At 45.7% G+C, this 19,913-nt stretch overlaps 1 protein-coding gene across 1 annotated transcript; it reads right to left on the reverse strand.

The window, feature by feature from the left end:
* Nucleotides 1-2,910: 2,910 nt before the first annotated feature.
* Nucleotides 2,911-11,570, reverse strand: GAL (galanin and GMAP prepropeptide). Its single transcript, XM_074227622.1, has 5 exons — nt 11,487-11,570; nt 10,208-10,262; nt 7,313-7,399; nt 4,987-5,064; nt 2,911-3,000 (listed from the first exon to the last, which is right to left on the reverse strand). Exons 1-5 carry the CDS (start codon nt 11,568-11,570, stop codon nt 2,939-2,941), a joined length of 366 nt encoding a protein of 121 aa, XP_074083723.1. The 3' UTR covers nt 2,911-2,938.
* Nucleotides 11,571-19,913: the final 8,343 nt, after the last annotated feature.

The raw sequence follows: 19,913 nt of genomic DNA on the forward strand, positions 1-19,913 counted from the left end.
GGATTTCTTTTGTTTAACTATACACATTTGTTTTTTAAAGAGGCTTTTGTTTTATTTTTCATTTCTTAATGAAGAGGGTGGGTGAGAAAGAAGCAAATAGATTGTTAAGTGGGGAAAAAAAAACATTTTAAAGGGCTGGTTGATGTAATTGAAGAATTGGCTGAGTGCCAGAATGGATAATGAGGCCTTGGAATCAGAAAAACAAGTGAAAATTCTGCCTCAGAAGCTGTGTGACCCAGGGCAAGATACTTCTTGATTTGCCTCAGTTTCCTCATTTGTAAAATGAGGGTTTAACAGCACCTACTTACCAGGGTTGTTGTGAGGCTCAAATGAGATAATATTTGTAAAGCATGATATAAATGCTATTACTTCCTTTAATAGGCAACTAGTTGGTGCAGTGGATCAAGTGCTGAATTTGCAATTGAAAGATCAATGAGGGGTGGCTAGGTTGCTCAGTGGATAGAGCACTGACCTTGGAGTCAGGAAGCCCTGAGTTCAAATCCGGCCTCAGACACTTAATAATTACCTAGCCATGTGGCCTTGGGCAAGCCACTTATCCCCATTTGCCTTGCAAAAAAAAAATGAAAAAATAAATTAAAAAAAAAAAGAAAGATCAATGAAAGGGCAGTGGGGATGACAGGGTCAGCTGGGCTTCGTCCAGGACTGAGTCACCAGACAAGCCACAGTTTCTTTTTTTTTTTTTTTAAGTTTTTGCAAGGCAATGGGGTTAAGTGGCTTGCCCAAGGCCACACGGCTAGGTAATTATTAAGTGTCTGAGGCCGGATTTGAACCCAGGTACTCCTGACTCCAAGGCCAGTGCTCTATCCACTACACCACCTAGCCGCCCCTCCAATTTCTTTTTTGACAAGACTACTAGATGAGGGGAAGACTGTGGCTACAGACTGTCTGTTCAGTCGTCATGGAGAGATGTGGACTCAATGAAAGGACAAAGAGATGAATTCAGCCTGGTGGCATGGCCAGCCTCAGAGAGTCATTAGGGATTCAGAGACAGCATGGCAGATCTCCAGGGCAGAGCCCCAGGGATCTGTGGCTGCCCTGCAAGTGATAGTTTTACTAATGACTATAGAGGCAGAAAGTTGGTCTCACTGGACAAAAATGGGTTTTGTCCTTCATTATCAAGGAAGACCAAAATGACATCACTACATTGAGACAAATGACAGTGTGTCCAACTGTGGCTGATCAGACCAATATGAGCTCAGATGCTGTGCCATAGATCAGGCACAAATGATCCATGGGAACATCTGGGTTGGTTACTCTAAACTTATTTACATCACAGACATAAATTAACCTCCAAGGCCCAAGGTAACTAAGCCTTCAGGTTATCAAGCAGATACCAGCCTCCTTGTTTCCCAAGGAACGGAATATCTATCTGGAAGTTCCCTATGCTAAGGAATCACAGCTCTGATAGGAAGAAGTCAGTAGTCTGGATGAAGTTTCTTCACTCACAGGTATGTACATATGGCACCAAATTGAGAGGGGAAGCAAGTACATGGGGAACATTCAGGTTCCAAGGAGATGGGGGGAGGCCTGCAGAGTCTCATATCGACTTGGATCAGGTGAAAGTCAATAGAAATGAATGTAAGGTCTTACTCTTGGGCTCAAAAACCCAGTATCACAAGCCCAGCCTCAGTGAGCCATGGCTGGACAGTGGTGTGTGTGAAAAACCATCTGGGGATTTTATTAGGCTGTATTGGGAGAGTAACCTGACCCAACTTGCAGGAACAAGGAAGTGATGAGGTTCCTTCATTCTGCCCTTGTCTGACCCCAGATGGAGCTCTCCTCTGTTCATTCTAGGAGCTGCAGTTTAGTTGGACAACCATAAGCTGGAAGGCAGCCAGGGTGGTTGAGGGCCTGGAGTCCATGAGGACTAATCAAAGGAACAATAGATGTTTAGCTTGGAAAAAAAAAGACTAAAGGTGGCAGAGCGGGAAAAGATCCAGAATGGTCACCATTCTTGTGTATTTGAAGTGTTAGCCTGTGGGGAAGGGGGTTGACGTGTTCTCTTTGATTCCACAAGGTAGAAGTTGGAGCAGTGGGTGGAGATAAGATGAGGAAGAATGGAGGGAAGGGAGAATTGCAAAGAGGACAATTGAAACTGGAGGTCAGAGGAGGCTGATCTGTAAAAGGAAGGAGATAAATGGAGGATCCACCTCCTTGGGGCTCTTCAGGCTGATCTAGGAGAGATTTCTTGGGGAGAGGGGTTGATCTGGATGCTTCTGTCCAATTCTAAGATTCTCAGTGGTTCTGATTGTTGCCTGTTTGGTGTCCTCTTTCTGCAGGACTTCAGAATTGGGATCAGCATTGTGCCCTCTGCCTCAAAAACCTCTTTCCTTGTGAAGAAAAACAAATAGGGTCTTAAGTTGTCTGTTAAATACTCATAGAGTCAATCTTGCTTTTCTCAGTTATGGAACAGTTCCATGAAAACTCAGAGGGAAAGTACTCTGCAGATCATTTCTGTTTGTCTTTGGGCTATGTTCTCAACTTCTCTTATTTCCAGGAGCTAATTTGTTTTTCCAATTACATGGATCAAATTATATTAAAATTAAGTTGCATTCCTGAGTGCTGTCTTTCTGGTAAGAGAACAAAGTGTCCCAGACTTATCTGGAATGACAAAAAGCCCATTTGACACAAAAACAGGAGGCATCCATATTTTAAAACATGATTAGGAAGGAATAAGACAAACAAAATCAATTGCTATTTTTTTATTTTATCACATAAAGTAAAATATTTATGAAAGCAAAACATTGGATTCTAGCATCACATCAGTAAGGGCAGAAGAGACAGGAAGAATTAGTTTACTACATGTTAAGTTTATAGATTACTGCAAACCACCATACGTGGAACTCCATTCTGTCAATGCCCTCTATAAATCTGACCATAAAACACACAATCACAGACAAAAAAAAGCCACATTCTCTCAGGACTGAGTTGTTTCTTCTGATGAGATTGCAGAGGGCAGATTATCAAGGGCCCCAGCTTCTGCAAAAGTTCAAAGAAAGAATTATTTCAGTGATATTTAAAGGACACATATGTCAGAGTGGGATTTGTCTTGGGGGGCTTGGCTACATTTATGAATTAAATTGTCATAGGAAGGGCATGGCAAACCATGGACTGCCTTCTCTCAGCATGCACTTAAATATAAATAACACAGGACCTGAAACCTGAGTATTTTTTAACTCGGCTGCATTATTGGTCTTCCAAATAATTTATTTCAGACAGCACTACACATGGCTGTTTCTAAATTGCTCTAAGGACAGAAAAATATGATTTCTACAGATTGTTTTCTACTATGGTACCATTCAGCACAGTTGCCATTTGAGTCCTCTTCCAGAACGAAGGACAACAACCAACCACTCAACCCAGCAGATGGATCCTTGATGCAAAATCTAATTTGACATCACGGACACAAATACCAGGGGGTGAAAAACTAATGTCGGGCTATTTTAGTTTCAAGCATCTCTGCCTATTTTCTGAAACAATTATTGATCTAAAAACAAATATCTAAATGAGTGGAACTTAAAATGGCTTTTTAATCCAATAATCTGCCTTCAAAAAGAATAAATGAATATGAGTATAATTTCTTGATTTTGATGGTCCAACAAATGGCATTTGATGTGCTCGCCGCTCATAAAATAGATAAATGCTCTTGCTGAATTCGTTAATTTTCTAGTAATTACACGATTATAAATTCTGGTTATGTGTATATAAATATGCAAAACTATATTTGTACATACAAAGTTTGCCCATTATGATTACATGTTTGTTTGTTTTTAGGTTTTTGCAAGGCAATGGGGTTAAGTGGCTTGCCCAAGGCCACACAGCTAGGTAAGTATTAAGTGTCTAAGACCAGATCTGAACCCAGGTACTCCTGACTCCAGGGCCGGTGCTTTATCCACTTCGCCACCTAGCCACCCCACCCAGTATGATTATAAAACAAGGCAGCCAAGTTCATGTGTGACTTGAGGTAGTTGCTGGTACAGTGGGTTCCAATGATTCATCAGAATTAATGAGGTTTTACTTCATAATTCAATTTTCTCTGTCAATCTGATACTTTTATGTGTAGCATCACTTGGACAAATTTGCAAGAAGTGATGAAATTAAATGGGGTACTGGTACTTTAATTTTTTAAAAAAAATTTTTTTAGTTTTTTGCAAGGCAAATGGGGTTAAGTGGCTTGCCCAAGGCCACACATCCCAACTCCAGGGCCAGTGCTCTATCCACTGCACCACCTAGCCACCCCAGGGTATTGGTACTTTAGAAGTGTCTTTGTGGACTCAGTTAAAAACTAACCAAAGCGGGGTGGCTAGGTGGTGCAGTGGATAGAGCAGCAGGGGAACCTGAGTTCAAATCTGACCTCAGACACTTCATAATTGCCAGCTGTGTGACCTTGGACAAGCCACTTAACCCCATTTGCCTTGTAAAAACAAAAAACAAAATACACACACACACACACACACACACACACACACACACACACACACACACAGACTAACCAAAGAGATCCAAAAAATACCAACCAGATCCCCCAGTCCTTTCCTATGCAACATCCTTGGAAAAACCCATCTTCTGAGGAGGGATGAAAAAAAGGGAGTCTGGAATCTCAGACTTTTCCATGAATCTCTGATATTGGTTGAATGATTGATTTTTAAAAGGGTCATGGTTCTAATTATTATCAAGGTTTTTAAAAAATTTGTCAAATTTTGGGGCAGCTAGGTGGCACCATGGATAGAGTAGGGATCCTGGACTCAGGAGGATCTGAGTTCAAATCTGGTCTCAGATACTTAATAATGACCTAGCTGTGTGACCTTAGGCAAGTCACTTAACCCCATTTGCCTTGAAAAAAAATTGTCCAATTTCCACATATAAAACCTGGATGTGAGTAAGCTAGAGTATTCCTTGTTTTCTTAACAACTCTCCAGCATTCTGAAAGTTGAGGGAGAAAAATTAGAAAATGCTTTTACATACCTTTGAGATGCAAGTATGTTAGAAACTCAAGTACTGTACGCACAATGTTGTCATCAGTTGTGGGTCTTCCAAAGGTTCCTAGAAAGGATTAATAGTGAATGTTGACAACATTGTTGAAGAATGATCAGACTTCAGAGGAACATAGATTTCAAGCTGGAAGGGACTTTGGAGATCATCTCCTTTTACAGAGAAGGAAAATGAGGCCCACTGAGACTCAATGACTTTTCCTAAGTTATAGGGATGAACTGGATTTGAACTCAGGGCCTCTGACTGCCATATCCCTACATTTTGGCCTTTCCTGTTTTCTTTGTTTGACCCCAGAAGGCAGAACTAGAGGAAATGGGCAGAAATCAAAGAGATGCATATTTCTATTCAATAGAAGAAATAACTTCCTAACAGTGAGTGGTCCAAAATGGAATGGGCTACCTTGGCAGGTGGTAAAGGCCTTCAGATAGAGACCAGCTGCCTGATACCTTGGCAGGGATGTTCACAGAGCAATTCTTGTCCAGGTACAGAAAATGACTGAGATGATCCCTGAGGCCCCTTTTATCTCTGAGACCATCTGTTCCATTGCTTTTTCCATCACTTTATTCATCAATGTTTTCATGGGTCAGATGAAAACAAAATTAAAACCAGGAATTTAGTGTTTGTTTTTTAATTTTCTGATAATACATCACTCTTCTTATGGCCTGTAAGAGTCCTGGAGTTTTCTAAAAGTCTGAAGCTTCATTCTCATGGGAAAATGTAGTTCACCTAGTCCAGGTCTCCCAGGAGAGTAGCTTACTAGCCTAAGAGCATATAAAGAAATTTTTAAGGATTGTTCTAGAACACAGGGAAGTGGGGAAACAGAGCTGGGCTATTTGCTGGGAGTGAAAGAAGGGAAAAGGATGTGACTCACTATTCCTACTCATAACATATAGATTTTATGGTTCTCAAAGCATGACCATTATGCATGATGATTAAGATGACCAAGAGAGCGATCCAGTAATTCTCCTCAAAAGTCTAACTGGACGTTTAGGAAGCTAGTCAATCCAGCCCACGTAGGACGGAATGCTTCTCTCCACAGGTAGCCTGTTCATTCCTGGGACTGACTACTTCCCGTGTCAGGAATTTTCTCTATCAATGGAGAATGGTCCTGGCCAGAAGGGGGAGTTCATGGGACATGAGAGAAATGAGTACTGGGCAGTTCCTTGGGATCCTGGGTACCCTAGCCCTCATTTCATCCAGTCAAGAAAGAGTGACCACTGACCATCTAAGGCTTGTCATTAGGGGAGATGACTAAGATGCAAAAGACAAAGACTCTATCCTTAAGGACCATGTGATCTTGGGAGAAAAAGCAATGATGTGACATCTGTCTCCTGGAAAACCTGTGACAAGTACTGAAGAGGTAAAACCAAAAGGAAGAGATCTCTTTTAGCTGAGGTAATCAGGGTGGGTAGGATTTCAGTGGGTGGTGGGCGAAAGAAGACACAACACGGGCAAAGAAAGGAAAGACAAGATAAATATGAAGAATGTCATGGAGTCCAGTTTTGTTGGATCTCGAATTCCTGTAAGGAGATAAGAGGAGAGGACCTGGGAGAGAAGAGAGGGTTGGATTGCGGAGGACTTGTGTAATGGAATTTGAGTCTCTAAACACGCTAAGGGCAGGGACTCATAAAGAAGAATCTGGCCATATTTTGCAGGAAATGTTGGATAAAGGTGAGACTTAAGTGAGGAGACCCAGTGAGAAGGCTCTTGGGCTAGGAGGTGATATGAATGGTGGCTGGGAGGAGATGGAAGGAGCACTAAGGAGAATTCTGAGGACCCAGTGAATATGTGGACTGATCAAGGGGAGAGAATCTAAGCTACAAGGAGAATTTGGGATGCTGACTCTGACTCTGGGGTATTTCCAAGGTAGCTCAGATTCCATCTGGGAGAGAGTTCTACTGTGATTGCCACTTTAAAACAATCTGGCCTAGCTTCTGTCCTCTGATTTAAATGTGCCAAATGGAGAGCTCCTTTCTAAAAGGCTCAATGCTGGCCATGGGAGTCAAGATCAGCAAAAATTTTCTAAGTATGTTTTTTCTACCATCCCTGAAAAAATTCCTTTTTAAATTTGGTCTTCAAAATGACCCCCTGATCCTGCTACTGAATATCTTCATGTGTTCATTCCTAGGTTTCTTCTTCTATCAAATGGAGATAAAGAAAGGCGGGAGGACCCCCACCCCCACCTTGGTTCTGGATTCTACTCCTTCCAGGAGCACCAGCCAAGAGTTACAGGCAGAAAGGAATGAAAGACATTGTTAGTGGCAGATAGGAAAGGGGCATGGGAGACCCAAATCCTTACCTGACTTCACCCCATCTTCAGCCTTGAGTTCCCGTTTGCCAGCGAGGCTGTGCTTGTCATTAAATGATCTGTGATTATCCACGGCATCTATTGAGTCAAGCAAAGAGGGAAACAGTTTGGGGCCTCTTCCTCGAGCAGGGCCAGTGGGGTTGAATTGAATTCCTGGGCCAGGGGGAAAGGGTTCAAGAGCTGCTGTCAACATTGCAAAGAAACAAGGACCCACAACAACAACTGAGGCTCCATGTGATGGAGACATCAAGGAGAGAGCCGAAGACAACTCCCAGTCCGAACTGTCTGGTCACTGGGGGAATGACAGGTTTCAGTTGGTCCCATTGCCGATTCCTTCAGACAGAGCATAGGCAGGACTTGAGACCTAAGAAGACTAGAAGTCAGCTAATCCCAACAGGCTGCCATCCATCGTCCCTAAATAGAATCATATTGATATCCAGGTTCTGACATAAAGGATTTCCTGAAAGGATCCCCCAAGGGGCTAGATTTTTTTTCATTAATCCAGGTGAAATTATAAGAACAAACTGTCTCTTTTTGGGAAAAGCTTGTTTTTGCTGCTTTTGTTACTATTTGGGTATTTCTTTTTCCCTTTTGGCAAAGCAAAGGAACAATTCCCCTGGAGCTATAGAGGAGAGAAAAAAGTCCTGTGGGACAGAGGAGCAGCCCCTCTCACATCTCTGTAAGCAAACTCCCTTGAGAACTTCCCTTCCCACCGGTAAACATTCATTCTTTCTTTCCCAAGCCCGTACTAAATTCTTGTTACAGCCCAGCCCCTAGCTCTCATGTTGCCTTTACCAAAAGGAAACAGCCTCGGGCCAGTTAGGTGGCTCAGTGGACAGAGCACCGGCCCTGGAGGCAGGAGGACCTGAGTTCAAATACAACCTCAGACACTTGATAATCACTTAGCTGTGTGACCTTGGGCAAGTCACTTAACCCCATTGCCTTGCAAAAAGAAAAAAGAAACAAAAGGAAACAGCCTCGAGCTACAGGGAAATATAAATTATAAATAATATAAAATGCATAGCAAGTGGTTTGATGGGTTGAAACAAGGAACTGGGGCATCAAGAAAAGGCCCCTGTAGGAGGTGACCCCCAGGTGAGACTTGGAGAGAAACAGATGTGACAAGCCTGAAAGGTGAGGAGGAAGGGCATTCCAGGAGAGGCTGGAGAGGGGCAGCCTCTTCCGAGGCTCCTCAGGCTGACATCTGAGCTCACTCTAATGGATCTGCATGTACATCTGATGGTCTAAGCCCTTCTAGACTGGTAGTTCCCTGAGATTTGAGCCTAGCAATAAAACATGGCAGTGTTGCCCATGAAGGGATATTGACAGCAAAGAAACCCCTTGGTCCTGTTGCATTCCTGGAGGGGAGGGGAGGGGGGATCATGGAGGGGGCATCATAGCCAGCTCACTGCCTGTCTGAGAATGTGTTCCATGCCACAAGAAATCCACTAGGCTTGCCATTTCAAAACAAATGCCAGTCTAACTCCTGTTTCTGCTTCAAATGGGACGCATGGAAAATGCCCTTCAGAAATGCTGTTCTCTCTTCAAGGGTCCCAGGTTGGGGGTTTGTTTGCTTAATGAGATATTTCAGAAACCACCTAAGTAACAGCAGCTGTGGTAGCTAGAGGGCTAAGAGTCAGACTTGGGTTCTGGTCCCCAGCATGGACACTAATTAGCTAAAGATCCTGAACCTAAGCTTGGGATCCTCTGTTTCCTCATTTGTAACAGAAAAGATGAACTGTAAGAACCCTTCAGAGTCAAAGTTCTGTGACTCTTCCTATCAAATGTAACATGATAAATACTGAGGCAATGTCTAAGGCTCACAAGCCCCAACTACCAAGTCCCAGAAGCTTCAGGCTTCTCTCCATGTAGCTAGCATTTGATTGATTGGTTGAAATAGTCCATCCTACCCAAATGAGGAATTGGACCCAACAGAGTCACTGAGAAGTCACAAGCACCACCTTCTTGGGCCAGGTCATCTACATGGATACTTGAAGCCTTATCTTATCCACATCCCTACTCTCACAAAGGACACCCATGGCATGCCCAATCCCTTCCAGGGGACACTGGAAAGATATTTCCCCTTGGCAAAGAAAGCCTTTTATTCAGATTGGAGTTGGGTAGCTATGGGGAGGGGTGTTGCTAATCTTCCCAAAAAAATGATGGGGGCAGCTAGATGGCACAGTGCATAGAGCACTGGCCCTGGAGTCAGGAGGACCTGAGTTCAAATCCAGCCTGAGGCACTCAATAATGACCTAGCTGTGTGGCCTTGGGCAAGTCACTTAACCCCATTTGCCTTGCCAAAAAAAAAAAAAAAACCAAAATGATGGATTACAAAGGGAGCAAGGACTTGGCTTTATGGGGAGGAGTGACAAAATCCAGGCCAGCCCATCATGTACAGACAGCATTCCCCTTTTCCCTCTCCTTCTCCCCTACCATCAGAGCTAAGTGTTTTCTTGGGATCTATAGAAGTCACCTTCAAGGCAATTCACAGTTGAGTAATTCTCCACCATCACCTCTCCCTGCTCATCTAAATCTAATTTTATCTACATCTCCCAGTTTCATTCAGAGATTTTGTGTTCTGTAGACTGTCTTCATTTATCCCAGGAAAAATATTTTTGTTCAGACCCACTTATCTCTGTACATTTTAATTCATTCAAACAACGAATAATTGACTATACTTCCATTTATAAAGGGGGGATTTCAAAATAGGAAAATTTCAAATTGGAGGCTTGGGCCAATCTTTTCATTTTAAAGATGAAGAAACTTGGAAAGGGCAGAGATTTGCCTCAGGTAACTAATCGGTGACAGAACTCAGATTGAAATAAAAACTCTAAATAGTTATCTTATTCACTTTAGAAGAGAAAATAAAGGTCTTTCACTTACGTGGACCGAGCAGATAACCAGCACTATTCAAGGTCCAGCCTCTCTTTTCCTTGGCCTTAACCAAAGGGAGAAAAAACAATTAGGTAACTGGATTTTTAAAAAAACCTGCAACAGAGATCAAATCCCAGGTATGGAACCATCTAACTAGATGTAAGCTGAGACAATTTTGTTTCAAGGAAGCTTGGATTGAATGAATGAATGAATGAATGAATGAATGAATGAATATAGGCCCAGGAATTTTTATAATGTAGAACAAAGCCCAGTATCTTTCAAGGTGTCAGGGGAAATAGGTCATGAGTCATGGGGAGTAAGATTCTCCTGGGACCGTCTACAAACTGGGGTGATTTAAATCCTATTGAAAACTGCATTAACTCAGTGAGACTAAGGCACCCTGGGCTTCAGTTTTCTCACCTGTAAAACTGGGAGCTTAGATACACGAATTCTTGGGCTTCCTTTCCTACAGTCTTATCTTTGAATTAGCATTACTGACAAGGGATTCACTTTAAATCTAATTTACAAAAAAATTCAGATTTCTATTGGGAAGTACTGAGAGTGGCACACTAATTAGTGTATAAATTCAATGAACAGAGTGCTCGTTTTGCAAAACGATTCTCTTCAGCGTTTCTGTAATAAAACTCTTTGACTGAATTTTCAATAATTCTATTTGTCCAAATTTTTCTGACATATAACTTTGCAGGCATCCACCAGTGGGTTACAGAGTGGCTATGAGCTAAGAATTGTTTCTTAACGCTGATCTCTGATAGCTTAAATAATAGCTTAAAGCTATTAGGGTTATTAAGTTTAGGCTTAGAATTGATTGTAAGTGGAGGTCTACCTGTAATTCATTCATTGCTTGCCAAGTTAACTGGTTTAATGCAGTTTCAGCACAGTGGAATTGAATCCAAGGAGCTGTCAAAACCTTGGGAGAATCAGGGCTACATGAGCCATGGGCTTAATTGTCCCCTCCTGCCCCTAAGGCCAGGTCTGCCTTGCTTGGCCATCAGCTCCTCTTCCAAATCTTCCCTCCCAGTTCCTCCCTGGGCTCTCCCTCGTTAGGTGGCATTGCCAGGAACAGTACAGGGCCCCTGGGGGTTCACAAACTCCCCCCCCCCCAATGATTGGGAAAATAAGGAGACCCTTTTTTCCCCCCTAACTTAAAACTGAGAACTTTCCCCCTTTTTTATCTGCAACTTAAATGTAAGGCGATGGGAGAACAGTGGCAGTTTTCTCTCATCCCCCTCCCCACCATAAAGAGCAGCTGGGATGCAGAGGCACTTACAGATAACACAAGTCCCAGGGTCTCTGATAGGGTGGCACAGAGGATGAGGGAGGCAAGGAAGAGGCCTCTGGTGCCCCTCTGCATCTGAAAGGTGAAGACAGGATGGTGGTGGAAGGTAAGTAGAGACAAAGGGACTGGTGGCCTCAGGACACCCCCCCCCCCCGCCTGGGGTAAAGAAGTCATTGGTCCTGAAAAGAAAACAGGAAGGGGGACCATCAGGCCTTAGAGCTTGGGCAGGAAGGGAACTCAAAAGCTCTGGCTCGTTTGTAGTCGAGGTGCATGAGATTAGATTGTAAATTGGGGGGGGGGGCAATGTCTCTTGTCTTTCCATATATAAGCCTGCTGCTTACCACATGCCAGGTACCTGGACCATGGTGAGACAAAGAAAGGCTCCGCATACTCACCTCCCTGCCCCCCTTACCCTCCTTGTGCCCCCAACTTCTGGGCTTTCCCTTACACAAGCCTCACCATCTCCAGGCATTTTCTCTGGCAGTCTCTCCCTGTCCCAGTCTCTTGGCTCCCCTGGCTTCCTCTGAGTCTCCACTAAAGCCCACCTTGTATAGAAAGCCTTTCTTGATGACCCTTAACACTGGGTCTTCCACGGATTGATTTGCTCGAGAGTCTGCCTGGGTCTTCTTTGTCCATCATGGCTTGCCGGCTGTCTCCCTTCCTAGACTGAGAGCCCCTTCAGAACTGGGACAGTCTTTTTTTCTCTCTCTGTAATCTCACCTCCTTCATAAAGGGAAGTTAAGGGGAGATGTGACGGTGATGGAACACGGCTGAGCCCCCAACTTCAAAGTCCTAGAATCTGGCCCAACCCCCAAGTCAGGGAATAGGGAACCTCAGACCTCAGGCTCCGAGGAGCCGTTGCCACTAGCTTACCTGTCTGCGCCCAGGGGCTGCTGCCAGGCTCTGCATCCCATGGACACTGAAGCTGCAGACACTCATTTCAGGACCAGGTGGTTTAGCAGGGAGAACCCAGACAGCGGCCTGTCCCCCAACTCTATCTACCCCAAAGTCTCTTAACCTGGTCTGGGTCCTGGCCCTTTAGCTGAAAGGCGTGTGGAGCCTGGGGGCCCCCTCAGAACCCTATTTTTAGATTATTGGAGGCAATGGTTAATATCAGTTATAGATGGGGGTAAAGCAAGAATGGGGGGGGGGGGTCACTTGCCAAGCTCCTGGACCCCGGCACCGTCTAGACGGTAAGAGCTCGTGTTCTACAAAGACCAAGGGCTGTTGCCCTTCATTTTAAAAACCTGTCCTCTTATTCATGGTCATTCTGCTCTCTCACACGTTCTGTTTCTTCCTTAAGGATCTGACTTCTCTCATCACAGCCAACTGAGATCAGTATTATGGAAAGACTGACAGACTGGGGCGGGGGGAGATTGGGGGGAATTGGAAAATTCAAAATGAAATCAAATCTTTCTTTAAAAAATAAAGAACTCGTGTTCTCGACTCCCCTGAGCCCCAGGGCAGCTTGGGCCAGACCCCGAAGTGAGGCGGGGAGCCCCCTAGACGCCGCCCGCCCAGGGGGATAGCGCCCCGAGGAAGCTCCTGGTCGCTGACGACCTGGACGGACGCCAGGCCAGAGACAAAGTTTGGAAGGAAGGCGGCGCCCCCGGGGCCCGGACCCCTCTCCTGGCCTCCCCTCTGCCCAGGCCGGGCCAGACCTTGCTCCTACCTTGCGCTCAGGTTGCCTGTCGGCGTCCTAGCTTGGGAACCAGAGCACAGCTGAGCCTGGTGGACAGCTCCCGGCGGCGGCGGGCAGCGGGCAGCGGGCAGCGGGCAGCGGGCGGCGGCGGGCAGCGGGCAGCGGGCAGCGGGCAGCGGGCAGCGGGCGGCGGGCGGCGGGCAGCGGGCAGCGGGCAGCGGGCAGCGGGCGGCGGCGTCCTCTCACTGCCTCCTCCGGAGCCCGCTGGACAGCGACCGACGGCGGGCAGCGGCGGGGGCTGGCGGGCTCGCCTGTGTCCGCCCTCCCCACCGACTTCTGGCTACTTATGGGGCGGCGCGCTCCCTCCCCCGGGGGGGCCCCCAAGCCGCCACGTCACCGCCCGGCCGCCCCGAGGGGGATGATTGCCCCTCCGGAGGGCCGGCCGCATCAGGGTAGGGCACAAATGACTTGTCATCCAATTAGAGGCTTTTGGGCAAAACTCCGAGAGTGGCGCTGGCGGCCAGGGCAGGGGGCGGGGCGGAGGCAGCTGGCGGAGCCATCAGCCCACATTACCTGGCGTCGCCCCCGCCGCCCGACTGGAGGCTGGCAGCCCCAATCCAGAACCCCGAGGAGGGGCACCAGCTTCCCCCACCTCCCATCCCGCCCCGTCGGGGACCTCCGCCGCCCCAAAGCTCTGCCTCGTTGCGGCCGGAGGCGAAATCCAGGGTCGTTGGAAGCTAGCCAAGGAGACTTTGGCTTTTGGAAGCTGGGAGACGGGCGGAGCAGGGCAGGGGAGCCAGAGCCCTTCTGGTCTTCTCTCGCCAGGGGAGCGGGCAGAGTCCGCGCTGGTCCCTCCTCCACACTGAGCCTCAGTTTCTTCCTCTGGCCGATTCCGGACGTCCCTCCCTGTCCCAAGATCCCAAAGAGGCCAAGGAGGCCAAGGTCAGCCTCGCCTCAGGATAGCTTACCCCCCCCCACTTTCCCCATGTTGACAAAGCCCTTTAGTGTTAGGCTTGCTCTTGTTTGCTGCCCAGTACAAGCTGGAGTCCCGAGAGAGCAGACACGCAGCTGAGAACCCGGAGCTTCCCAGAAGTGCAAGGGCCCAGGTGTGACTAGGTGTGAGGGACTCCTTGGGGCTGGCGCTGCTGCCGCCCGGCTGGCAGGGATCCTGGCCTAGCAGCATCTCTGAGAGCTGGAGAGTTGCACTGAGGTGGGTGCTCAGCAAACCCAGACTGAGAGATGATGTCCCAGGAGCCGGCAAAGTGGCAACAAGTCTTGAGCAAGGGCAAGGAGGGGCTGGCCCAGAACTATCAGAGAGGACATCCTTTGAGCCCTCTCCCAGCCTCAGCTTCCCTTTTTGTAACATGTGGGAGCTGATGGAGATGACCTTCCAGCTTTGGATCTCTGAGTCTGTGGTTGGAGCAAATGATCCTTCACCACTTCTAGGTCCTCCCCATGGCACCAACACCACAATGGAGAAGAAGGTGTTTGAGAACTGGCAGTGACTAAGAGGGTCATTGGCCCCCAGGCAACCCAGAAGAGCTTGTGTTCCCCTAGCCAGGCGGAGCCCAGGCCCTCAACCACACTATCCTCAGTCTCTGGCCTTGACCGGAGGGGGCTGTCTGAGCTCCCACTCCCCTAGCTAAGGCAGGATTTAACTTGAGAGACTTGTTCATTCATTTTTCAGCTGTGTCCTACTCTCCGTGACCCCATTTGGAGTTTTCTTGGGAGGTATGGAGTGGTTTGCCATTTCCTTCTCCAGCTCATTTTATTGATGAGGAAATAAAGGCAAATCGGGGTAAGTTACTTACCCAGGGTCACACAGCTAGTATGTGTCTGAGGCTGGATTTGTACTCACAAAGATAAATCTTCCAGACTCCAATCCTAGTTGTGCTGACTCTATTCTCTATTGTACTGGCTAGGTGAAGGCTAGAAGGAGAGAACAAATGGTCACTGACATAAAAATCCCTCCATGACCTGAGCCAGATGAGAGACATGTTCTTTTCTTTTGCATCCCCTCCCTCCATCACGGCGCCTCATTACATATCTGGCCAGATTTCTTCCTTTTCTTTTCTGCTTGAGTCAATCAGACCATGCTGATCAATCTCTCTCAGAGCCAGAGGTCACTCATGTCCTTAATTTTCCTTGTCAAAAATGCTCTTAGTCTGTTTTTAATGGAGGAAATGATAACCTGAATTCTTAAATTGCCTATGGAAATAGTCTTAAAACCAGTTTCTGTTTTCATCATTTGGTTAAGTGATCAGGTGCTAGCACCAGAGTTGACCTCCCTCTCCTTCAGCTCCTCTCTTTCCATTAAAAGGAATTTTGGGATCATTTGTCTGAAAAAAAGACATTTCTATTATGCAGGAAATTTTGTGGTGTACTTGGGAGAGCCTTCATCACAGATAATGGGGCTCATTCTGACTTGGGTTCAGAAAGTACTTAACTTGGGATGTTGCAGGTCTAATGGTATTTAGGTGCCCCCAGATCTCCAGCACCCTTTAGAAATGCATTGGTAGACTATTTCTTTATCTGTGAGTCACCAAGCCTTCACTAAGGATTTTCACTAATTTACTCATTCATTCACTCTGTTATCCATTCATCCATTTATTCACTAATGTATTCAGTTACTCACTTATATTTACTCATTCATTCACTCATTCTCCAACAAACATTTAAAAGTATTTTGCTGAATAATTAACATGGAAATATGTTTAACATAATCATACATATATCACCTATATGAGATTGCTCTCTGGCAGGGGGAGGAGGAAGGGAAGGGAAGGAGGGAGAAAAATGTGAACCTCAAAGCCTTACAAAAAATGATTGTTGAAAAATAGTTTGATGAAGTCTTTCAGCTTTCATTTGTAGTCATTTTACTCCTCCATCCCAATTCCAATCCAGCTTAAGTCCTCCCTTATCCATCACCTCCCATAGCATAAAGACAATTATCCATTTGAGGGGACAAATTCATTGGGGAAGGTTCGATCAGGACCATGCACAAAGACATGAGGGGCCACAATCTGAATCAGTAGAAGTAGTGACTCCACCAGGGAGATTTTTTTGATCTGTTTGATTAGTGAAATACCAGTCCTAAATACATAAAGACACAGATATATCCATACCCTCAGATAACACTGACTTTTGGGAAGAGAACACACAGAGAAGAGGAGGGAAGGAACTGGAGATAATTGCCATTTTGGTCACTTTGCAACTAGACTGGGAGTTGGCCTTGGTTGGGGAATCAATGTGAGAGAGAATCCCCTTTCTGGGCTGGTGGGAAGGTGTTGAAGATGTTCAGCATGTCTAGGAAAGCCATAACATTAAGGAGAACCTGTGTTCAAATTTGAACAAGTCACTTAAACTCAATTTCCTTAACCATAAAATGAGGATAATCAGAGCCTTCGAAGGGCTATTGTGAGGGCTGAATTAGATATTTGTAAAGTCCTTAGCTCAGCCACTTATAGATGTCTTATTCCCCTTCCTTCCCCTTCCTGTGAACAAGTCCTCCAGCATGAAACAAACAGGAGAGTTTTGTGAACAAGATAGATGGCCTCTTCCTCAGGCCTGAAACTTGTGATGAGTGTGGTCAACACATCAGAAGATGCATTATGGCAGGCGTATTTAAACCTAGAAACCACTTTTAGTTTGAACTTCTCTGTCACCTTGGGGGAGAAGAGGAGAGCTACGTTAGATTTGGGGAAAGGAACCTCTTCTGGGAAGAAGGACTGCTCTACCCATCTGCCAGGGTAATGGCAGGAAAGTCTTCTGAAAATTCTGAAGTACCAGAGAAGTGTGAGTCACGGTAAGGATTATTCCACAGATCAAAGAGTCATCTGCACTATCCTCAAAAAGTGAATCATCTGGTCTCTGCTAAAAGGTCTATAGGAATGGGGAACTCATTCCCTCTTAAGGGAGAGTGTGGACTAAAAGGTCTCCAGTGTTCCTTCCAGCACTGAGTCAGCCTGTGATGCCCCTCATCTAATAGGGTTATCCCTGGGAATTTTAGTCTCTAAGGCAGATTCTGAAGGTCAGGTTGGGAGGGAGGTAAAGACTTGGCATGAACCAAGCCCAGCCCTCATTACAGGCCCCTAGGTAACAGCCAAATTCAGTGTGTACACCTTGACACTAGAGCAAACCTCTGATTTTTGATTCACTACTACAGCTCTGATGGAAAAGAGCCCACAAAGAGCTGAAGACTCATTAACTGCAAGTGGGGAGGGGAGGGAGTCAGGCCATAGACATCCTCCAGTAATGAAAGTCCATTTGCAACGAGGGGCAACTGAAACTCATTTTTCTTTTGAAAATGCCTCCATTACAGTACATTACCTGCCTCAGCCAGAGTTCTCTCTCTCATTTCTGTTCATGCTCCAGGTCAATTAGATCACCGTGGCCATGTTTTCCCAGAACTAGCTTAGCCCTCCATATCCTCCTTCAAGGCTGGCAGTTGCCCAAGAGGCAGCTCAATAAGCTTTCCTGGCCCCCCAGTGGTGAAGCCAATATGCTGCTAATACCCTGGGCTGAGTCAGCCAAGTTTCGGCCTCGAAGAGGTAACTCAGCTTGGGAAAAGTCCCAAGGATGGGCACAGCCTGAGCTCAGGTCTGATTCATGAAGAGGCTTCGGAAAAGAGGCAGATCCTAGCTAAATACTGATTCAAAGAACTCCTATCTGATTGCTGCTTTCAGGTTTACACTCCCAACAACATTTACACATAGCAAGGGTTCCCGTGTGCAGACCCATCCATTGAAGCTGTTCCAAATTCATGTGTTAGAATGCAGGTTTAAATCCCAAACTTCAGAATCCCAACTTCAAATGCCAAGCTGCCCTTTCCAGGGATCCTTCAGAAACACCCAAGTGTTCTAGAACCTGCCCCCAAAATGGTGGACCCAGGGGCAACTTGAGATGGTTTCACAAAAATCTTCCTGACTTGTGCCCTCACTTATTGAAATCCGGGGAATCTCCATGCCTACCTCATTTAGGTCTCAAAAAAGGACCTTTAAGCTTTCCTACAGGCTAGCAAGACATTAAGTATGGCCTGTTTTATTGAATGTTCCATAAAAACAATACCCCAAACTACAGACTTCTCTTTTCTAGAGAGCATCAAGTAACTATACATTCCTATCTATCCCATAATGTCTATGCCCTCCTATGTATCCTATATTATCTATGAATGCAGTCCACATGACTCAGAGAACCCAAAAAGAGGATGAATCTGAGTTTGTTCTGCATGTACACAATTTCCTGATACACCATTTTCTAGCAAGGACAAGATCCATAGGTTTGCTCCTTCCCTCCTCATTTTGACCTGTTGAGGGGTTCCTTGGTCCATATGATTCTCTGTAGCCCATGTATGGATTGATACACTTTTCTCTAGGCCCAGGGACAGATCAGCCTCTTTTCTCATCACCTTGAGTCTCCATTACATTCCTTCAGAAAGGATTGCTCAGAACCACCATCATTTTTGGCTATGAAGAACAGTAGCAACAATAGGAGGAGAGGTAGAATTGGGCAGAGGGAAACTCCCAAAAGCCAGCAGTCACCTAGGGAGAATATCATAGGAAGAGGACACAAGTCGTGAGGATTAGAACCTCCTGTAGAAGGTCCCTGAAGCAGGACCCAGTGAGCTGAGGAGAACAATTTGTTCATGGCTTTGTGGATTTGATAAGAACTATGGAGAGGTCTGTTGTCCTTCCAGGGCATAGATCCAGGATGGATCCATGACTCTAGTCATAAGGCATCTGAGAGGCACATGAGGAAGGGCTTCAGACTAATGGGCCTCTCCAAACTGATGCTGATTCTTCTTTTCTGGTGCTTCACATGACCAATGGGGGTGGCACAAAATCAAGACAGGCACTGGGGAAAGTATCCTTGCTGTTATCTGAAGGCAAAGACCCCAAAAGAGAAAAGCAGATTAGGGAAGTCACATGATCTGAGGCATCTATCCAAAATCTTTTTTTTAACCCATATATTGTTAATTTTATCAATTAAAAAGCATTCATAGAAACAAGAGTGATCAGGAAGTCAGAAAGAATTAGGTTCAAGGTGTCATTCTGACACATATGGCTCTGTGATCCTGGACAAGTTACTTAACCACTCTGTGTTCCAAACAACTCTAGATAAATTGTAGGAAAGGTATTGCTATCAAATCCCTAGGGAAGCCTATTGTTGGTGGGATTTCAATAGGACACTTACTAGTGGCTGAATTTTCCAACTGACTTGGTCCTGGGCAAAAAGTGGTCTGTCTCTGAATCTGTTTTCAGGTAGCCCCTGAACAGGACATGTGGAAACCCTGACACAGACTAGCTTCTCTGCCTTCTTTCTTTGGTCCCAGCTTGATTAGTTATCAGCCTGAAGGAATCCCTTTGGGGTCATGGACAGATGACATTGTAAAGCATGACATGGCTTGCTATTCACATCTGGATCCTGTTCTGTGACCTGTGTGATCCTGCCAATGAGGTAGGAGAGAAGAGAAAGGAAAAGATGCGTCAATATTAACTGAAAACAAGAGAAGAATGGACTCAAACACCTGAGCCCCACGGGATGTCATTCATTGGAAGTGACTGGAGATCCCAAGATCTATGACTGGACAGAGTTCTTTGGCTGAGTCCCAGTGAGGGATCAGTCATGGTCAGCCATGACAGACCAAATATACATTCAACTTTTGGATGGTTAGACCAGGATGGGAATCCTTTAGGTAAATACTTAGCTAAAGACATGGCTTGAATATGGTAACAGCCTATTGTTTGACTTCCTGCCATGGAGACTCTTGTGAGTGA

This window comes from Macrotis lagotis, chromosome 3, assembly GCF_037893015.1.
Source record: "Macrotis lagotis isolate mMagLag1 chromosome 3, bilby.v1.9.chrom.fasta, whole genome shotgun sequence".
Classification (NCBI taxonomy): domain Eukaryota; kingdom Metazoa; phylum Chordata; class Mammalia; order Peramelemorphia; family Peramelidae; genus Macrotis; species Macrotis lagotis.